This window comes from Formica exsecta, unplaced genomic scaffold, assembly GCF_003651465.1.
Source record: "Formica exsecta isolate Colony F162 unplaced genomic scaffold, ASM365146v1 scaffold223, whole genome shotgun sequence".
Lineage (NCBI taxonomy): Eukaryota > Metazoa > Arthropoda > Insecta > Hymenoptera > Formicidae > Formica > Formica exsecta.
The window spans coordinates 215,867-223,070 of NW_021849528.1; the positions used below are offsets into that span (position 1 = coordinate 215,867).

The 7,204-nt window shown below is 39.7% G+C and overlaps 1 protein-coding gene across 1 annotated transcript in view; it reads right to left on the reverse strand.

The window, feature by feature from the left end:
- Nucleotides 1–3,956: 3,956 nt before the first annotated feature.
- The window catches only part of LOC115235488 (cysteine-rich protein 1-like), a 5,476-nt gene continuing 2,228 nt past the window's right edge, over nucleotides 3,957–7,204 (reverse strand). Inside the window, exons 2-3 of the mRNA XM_029807323.1 lie at nucleotides 4,686–4,838; nucleotides 3,957–4,431 (exon numbers count right to left, since the gene is read on the reverse strand). Of these exons, the coding sequence (XP_029663183.1) occupies nucleotides 4,388–4,431; nucleotides 4,686–4,838 (197 nt within the window). The 3' untranslated portion in view covers nucleotides 3,957–4,387. The remainder of the gene's footprint in view (nucleotides 4,432–4,685; nucleotides 4,839–7,204) is intronic.

Here is a 7,204-nt window from a genome sequence, read left to right on the forward strand (position 1 = left end):
GGCAGCGGGCACTGCGACAACGGGCGCCATATCACGAAGAGACACCACGTCGAAATTAAGCAATGATCTCTGATTTAACCGCATCGGGAAAACGCGCGGTGGAAGATTCGCATGTGGAATCTATTAACCGGTGGATCGACGGCGGCAGAGGAAGATCGAAGAACAAAAAAGCGCGATTTGAAGAGAAAGATTGGGACGTCGATGGAAATCTGGTAAAGTGACGTTTCCGGATTAAAGACGTTGAAGAGATTCTAGAATCTAGAAATTCTCTGAATCTCGTCGCGTTAAACGTGGATCGGAGGAAGAACTTGAGAATTCTGATTTGATTGATGAGCGCGCGATGTGATAGCAGGTAAAGCGAACTTGATGCAAGTGACGTCGATCATGTCGAAATTGGCATACAGAGTTCCCTCGCGTCGCCGCTGTTTCCCGCCGCTATAAATGTCAGTCACCGCGTTTTATTTATTTCCGTCGCGAGGAAACAAGCGTTGATCGATCGATTGAACGATCGATTCGTAAATTGCCGACAATTGGCGGCGACGCGAGTGGATCTCGAACACTCGAGAGCCGATCGCGTTGTAGACGACATCGCCGCGACTCTCTAGACAGAGCACGCGGCGATAGGTATAGTTTAATTTAATGATCCTCAGTTAGCGTAATTTTCGCGCGATGGTCCACGCGAGCGCGCGCTTGCGTCACTTGCGTCAGAGTCGCCGACCATGTAAATATATATAAATTGAACATATATAAATAAGAATACAAAAAATATATATATATATATATATATTATATATATATATATGATCTGTGTAAACAAAAAAGTCAAGCGCCCCGATGGCACCTTTATTCTCTCCCGTAGGCACGACAAACCCCTCCTCATCCCGTAAGAGTATCGTAGAATATAACTCGATAAGTTTGAGATTTTTAAATCAGGAGTCGACGTAACGATCACTACTGTTAAGGATATTATATATATTTTTTGTAGAAACCAAAGACCATACACACACATACACCCACACACATGCGCGAATAAACCCACAAACACATGCACGTACACATGTCACACGCGTACCACCCACGCACGCAGCACGCACAGGCATTGATACACGTAACGCGGATAGTCGAACGAACGAGCACGTCGCGCATCTGCGGCAAAAAGCGTGACGGTTCTGAGCGGCCTTTCCGCACGGATTTATCACGCGTAATCGCGAGCGGCGTGTATAGGATCGACGTAAGGTCTAATTAAAAAAAAAACAACGGAGATAACAATTGAAATAAAAGAAATAGTTTAAACAATTTTAAAATTGGAAGGTAACATTTTTTTTCACCCATTATCGATACAAATTCTCGATTAAAAAAAATTTTTTTTTTTTTGTCAAAGTAAGTACGCGAATCACAGCAGGATATCGAGGGCTATTGTATGGAGAGCATTCGTATTCGTGATAATTAGCGCAAGTCGGCGCATGGACATTTCCTCGACGGCCCGGCGATCACGCTCGTTTCCCCGTTCCGTTCGACGCGCTTCCGCTTTGCGGCGGAAGTCGTACTGCTTCCCGCTCGCCGTCGGGCGGAACGCGCCTAGAGAAGATTATCACGAAGGCGCAATTAGTGGCCGGGCGTCGGTGATTTTTAATGAGAAATTACACTCGCGCGAGAGAGCAGTTCCCCGATTTAATAATCGCGCTAAATCATTGACGCCTCGGCAGCGGCACGCGCTACCAATTTCATGCGTCTCGAATTAATTCAATCAGTACGCCGTATAATGTTGTAGATCAGAAATTGCTTGGCGATACTTAATCCGACAATTTCTAGTCACACACGCGCGCACACACATACATATACACACGTACACAAATATACTCGAAAAAAGGTGCGCTAGTGAACAAAATATTGCAATATGTTTGAAGTAAATTCAAAGGCGAGTATCGTCTTACAATGTTAATCATGTCGATGTAAAAAACATTATTTCAACTCGTTAGCGTCGATCCAAAACGCGCTCGCGAAATTGAAATTATCAACCCCAATCAATTGGCCAAATGTATCCCGAATCTCTCGCCCAATGTTCCGTCCGTATCGATCGCCTTTCGTCCGATAATTAGACCGTACTCGCAAGGATCAAACGTTTCGTCTCCACATTGTTTTTTGCGTTACGCTCTTTAGCAACTTATATTTTGATAAAGGTAATTAGCGATTGTAATTAACGATTACAAATGAAATCATTAAATTGCTAACCGAACGGCAAAGTGCGATATTGCTTACACTTACAATAGCATGATATGAAGCCGTGCGGGAAGGTAGAAAGGCAAAAAAAAATGCGAGGGAGCGCTACAATTTCCTTCTTTTGCGCTCTCTGTAAATCCCGATGACAATTTGCCCAGCTCGGTATCGTCGAGTGGAAGGCACAAATTTTTAAAAAAGTGCAAGAAGCGATATTCAACGCGTGAGTACACGAGATGTACGTTTGCATCTTGAGTGGTCAAACATCGGCTGAGTTATTGCGTCCGATGCTCGGTACGATTATTCCGCGATCGATTATTGCGTACTTATACATTGTTATTTTATTGCTATTATTGTAATGACACTGATTATATATATATTAATTCTTATTCTATTTGCTATTTTCACTATTTTCATTATTTTATCACGATTATTATTCTTATTATTATATTATATTATTATATTATTATTATATCATCATCACATACATCTTTATTATATTATTATTTAATGCCTTTATTATTTATTAATTGTAATGATGACCTATGTGTAATAAGTTTTGCCAAAGAACCTTTCGAGAGAGCAATATTGCAGTAAACGTTTTCTAGCCTCCATAGGAGAAAAAGCAGTCGATGCACGATTATCATATTGAAAAATTGAGTGTGAAAAACGCAGAGATAAATGACTGTGCCGCGGCATTCGAGCGATAGGCGAAATACGTGAATTTGTCCGCGCGAATTGTAGATTCGCGAATCTCTGTGAGATCTCGACTCGAAGATGCCGCGACCGCGCATTTCTAAACGAACACACAATTGTCTCATTTTATTTTATCGTTTTGTCTCCCGTGTGATATTCTTGTTCCGTGCGCCGCTCTTGCCGAGTCTCGCTGTTGATACTTGCAAACAAAACTCTGTACATCCTTTTTAAATAAATATGAGGTTTATATGAATGTGGTCTGTACGTTTTAACTCTCTATAACTTTATCTTCCCTCTTCATCATATATTATGTATCTTAAATAAATATAACGTTTATATGAACTTTATTTATATGTTTAATTACCTATAAATCATCTTTTTTCCATCATACATTGTAAAAGATATGTAGTTCAAGATTAAACCAATTTTATATATATAATGACTTGATTAAATGACTAATGATTGTGCAAAAATCAAAAGTATCTGCAAAAACATTTTTAAAAATAATTATGGTTGGCTCCTTTTCTAAAGCGATATCTTCAATTCATAAGCTGTCTAGATATTAAAGAGAATTTAAGAACAATTATTTAAAAATTACTTTTTATCCTTCACTGTAATATTGTAAAAGAGATAAACATTAGATATAAAGTTAAATTATCAGTCCTCATCTTGTCATAAAATTGTATTAGATATAATAAAGTTACAATAGCTACGATAGATATAATAAAATATAAATGCATACTTTTATACACTCTCTAATTATTTATAACGTGTATAAAGACACCGTTTTTATTCACATACATATTGAGTTCGATATTTATATCTCTAAAACTATAATGTAAAAGCTAATTAAATATTTGAAGAGATGAGAAAAGATACATTTAGCGACATCTGTTTACAGTCACGTAAATACCTGTGCAGAGAATATCAATAATAGCAAGAAATAAAATTAGAAAAAAATATTTTCATAGTTTATAAGAAACAGTAAAATTTTGTATTATAAATGCATATCTATTTTTATATGAAAATTCTCTATTTTCAACTTTTTTCCTTTCTAATGATATCGTATCTTTAGTTGTAAACGAATATCTCTCCTTTATCGACGTTATGCAGCCTGGTAAATCGCAAAGCATGCAGCCTTCTGTCTGTATTATCGCTATAGGGTACTTTAATCAATTAAGAATGTGTAGATATGAATTTATACATAAATACAAAATAAATTTTGTTTTCTTATATATAGTATTATATATATTTAATAGTTCACATACGTTGAATATATCTTATAAAGTATATTCAATAGCACATACAAATTCTCGAAACATATCTTGTAGAAATTAGATATTTACGTATATATAAATAACCGGAATAGTCACATCATATTTATATTTAACCGCACATTCGCTCCTTGCGTTCAAAATTGTACAATATTATGTATTTTAACTTAAACAAATATTGTTGCCTTTATATTTATATATTATTTATTGTAAACGTAACTTTCAGCACCGCCACGTCCGAAACCTGTAATCATAGTGATCGCTTCATTAGACAAAGCTCCTTGATATCGCAAGCCGTGAAAGAATTTAATTAGAAAACAGTATAAAGTGCGACGAAATGTGCATATAAACGAATGGAATAAAGATGAGAGAGATACATATAAATTTAATATATCAAGTGCAGAGGACACGACATTCTGCGAAGGGTTTTGAATATGAAGCAGTTTTAGGGGAAACGAAGCGCAACGCGCTCAAGCCGAGACGAAGCTTTCCATTTACCTCCTGGACCGAACAGGGCTGCATAGCAAGGGTGATTGCAGTAGGGTTTCCCTTCGTGCTCGGCATGACCCCCGGGTGTTAGGGTCTTATTGCATTTCTCGCAGCGTAAACACGAACCGTGCCAATCTTTGCCTAAGGATGTCTTCCTCTCGGCTGCAACACAAGATGAATGTTAACGCGCGTTTCGGTGTAACGTAAAAGGCGGTTCACCGCGGTGGAACTGGCCGCGCTTTCCATATTAAATTTTATCTTCCTACACTAATGCGAAAACCGCATTAGCGTATCACTTCTCAAGCGCGTTTGCCAACGCGAGAGTAATCACTGTGAAGGGAACAGAAATTAGTGGGCACACGTTAATGACAAAGAATGATGGAATATTGGGCGGTAATATTGCTTGATTGATATATTTGCGATATCAGGAATAAAATAAGTGAGATCTTAAAGAAAAGAATATTAATATTTAATAAAAAAATGATTTAACAGTATTATATCGTTTATTTCCAGCGAAATCTGAAGCCCCAAATGAATTGAATACATCGTCTGAATCGTGGATGGTGAGAATGAGAAATAGGTGGTGTGAACCTTTCCATTAGCAATTTCGTAATTAGAAAATCCAATGCCAAAGTCTCGAGGGAATCAATCGGTGTGTGTTATTTATTAAAGGCGCAAACGCAAAACATTCTGCAAGTGTATTTCACAAAGGATTTCGCGTCGTCGGTAGATTCCAAAAAAATCCCTAAACCTCCCTCGTATGCGAGTCACATTATACGCATACCTCAGTTCAGTTAACTCCCAGATGCATCTACGGAAATTTGCATCGGGATGTGCATACAAAAGGTTCATCCTCGTTACCATAGGATTGTCGGAAAGAAAAATGAAGTGATACAAGAAAAAAAATACAAGAATCATTCAGATTACATTCCTTGAAACATTGAAACTTTTATATGGTGTAGTTTTGAGATATTAAAACATCTTTTATTATTTACGTTGTATGTTTTATATATTTTTAATCCTGAATTTGTTCTGAATTATCAATTTTAAATATTTATATAAAGATAATAATTCATCACGTGCATTCTCTTTAAATGAGACAAATATATCGCTATTCAGTAGTTCTCCATAGTTATCTAGATAATATTAAATATATTAATATCATATATTAAATACATTATTACAGATAAGTCTCCGCTTATAATATGATTTGTCGCGGAACAATTTTCGCGATTTTCCGTTTTAGTTTACGAATTCCGTTTTAGCTTACGAGTTGACATTTCATTGACTTCTAATAAAAATCCTTATTCATAAATATGCTCGTACGTATCCGGCGACTCGACAAAAGATTCGACGAAAGCCGAAGACCGATTTTTCTTTCCTCCACGGCGACGTATCGCGCCATTAGGGCGTATCAAACCTCGCGGGGAGACAAAAAAAGAAAAAGAAAAAAAAGAGGCAAGAGAAAACCGCAGCGGGCTGGTGGTTGCATTCAAACGCTCCACCGTGTCTAAGAAGGAGCACAAAGGGCGGTGGCGCCAGCGAGGGAAATTGGAAAATGACGAGACGAGAGCGCAATATGAGTGCGCATCGGGGAGGAGGAAAGGATGCATCGGTAAAAGCGCGAGATGCAGTGGAGAATGAGGAATATGGCGAACGTACGGCTGGAGGAGAGAAACGTGGGGAATCAAAAGACAGAGAGAGAGAGAGAGAGAGAACACGCGTGATGTGTATCGCGGGAAGAAGGGTGCGCGCATAAAGGGCCATTAGTTAATTAACTCCTAATTATCTGGCGACGGAGAAACGGGTGCATAATCGTCAGCGGCATATTCGCCGCGCGCGAAAAGGCAGAGACAGTGCCGTGAGCGCGGATCGTTGCGCCCAGGGAAATAAACAATCGACCGCCGCTACGCTGATTGCATAGGTTCCCTCGGAACGTCCTTCTCCCTTCAACCTTCAACCACGGCCCTTACGTCGCGTCGTTTCTTTCTCTCCCTTCCGATCTCGTCGACTGAGACCAGACCGTCTCCTGCCTTCACCGCGATCCTCGCCCACGCTCGCTTCTTTTCAAACCGCCGTCCGCAACCATCGTACCTCCCCCCTTCCTCCGCGTGGTGCCTCTTCCCTTCGGGGTACGCCAGAAAACCCCTCGGAGATCTCGCATCACGCCGGTCCCTTCTCCTTCCCAACGGCAGCGGGGGTTGCGGCGGGAAATCCCGGCCGAGTACTCCTCTCTTCACGGGTTCTCTTTTTCTACCTTTTCGTATCACGAGACCTAGCTATTCTTCTGCAAACCTGTTTCATGCTGCGTCTGTGTTGTTCTTATTAGTACCTGCGCCCGCGCGCGCGCGCGATATACCGACCGCGTCTCCTTTGTGTTGTCCTCACGGCTGGACAGTTTATCGTTGTGTGTTGCACTTTGCCCGATGCAGTTTCCTTGCTCTTATCCTACCGTCGCATTTCGCGTCACGATTTCTCCTTTTTTCCAGTTTCTCTTTTTGAATTAGCGTACATTGTATGTATATATA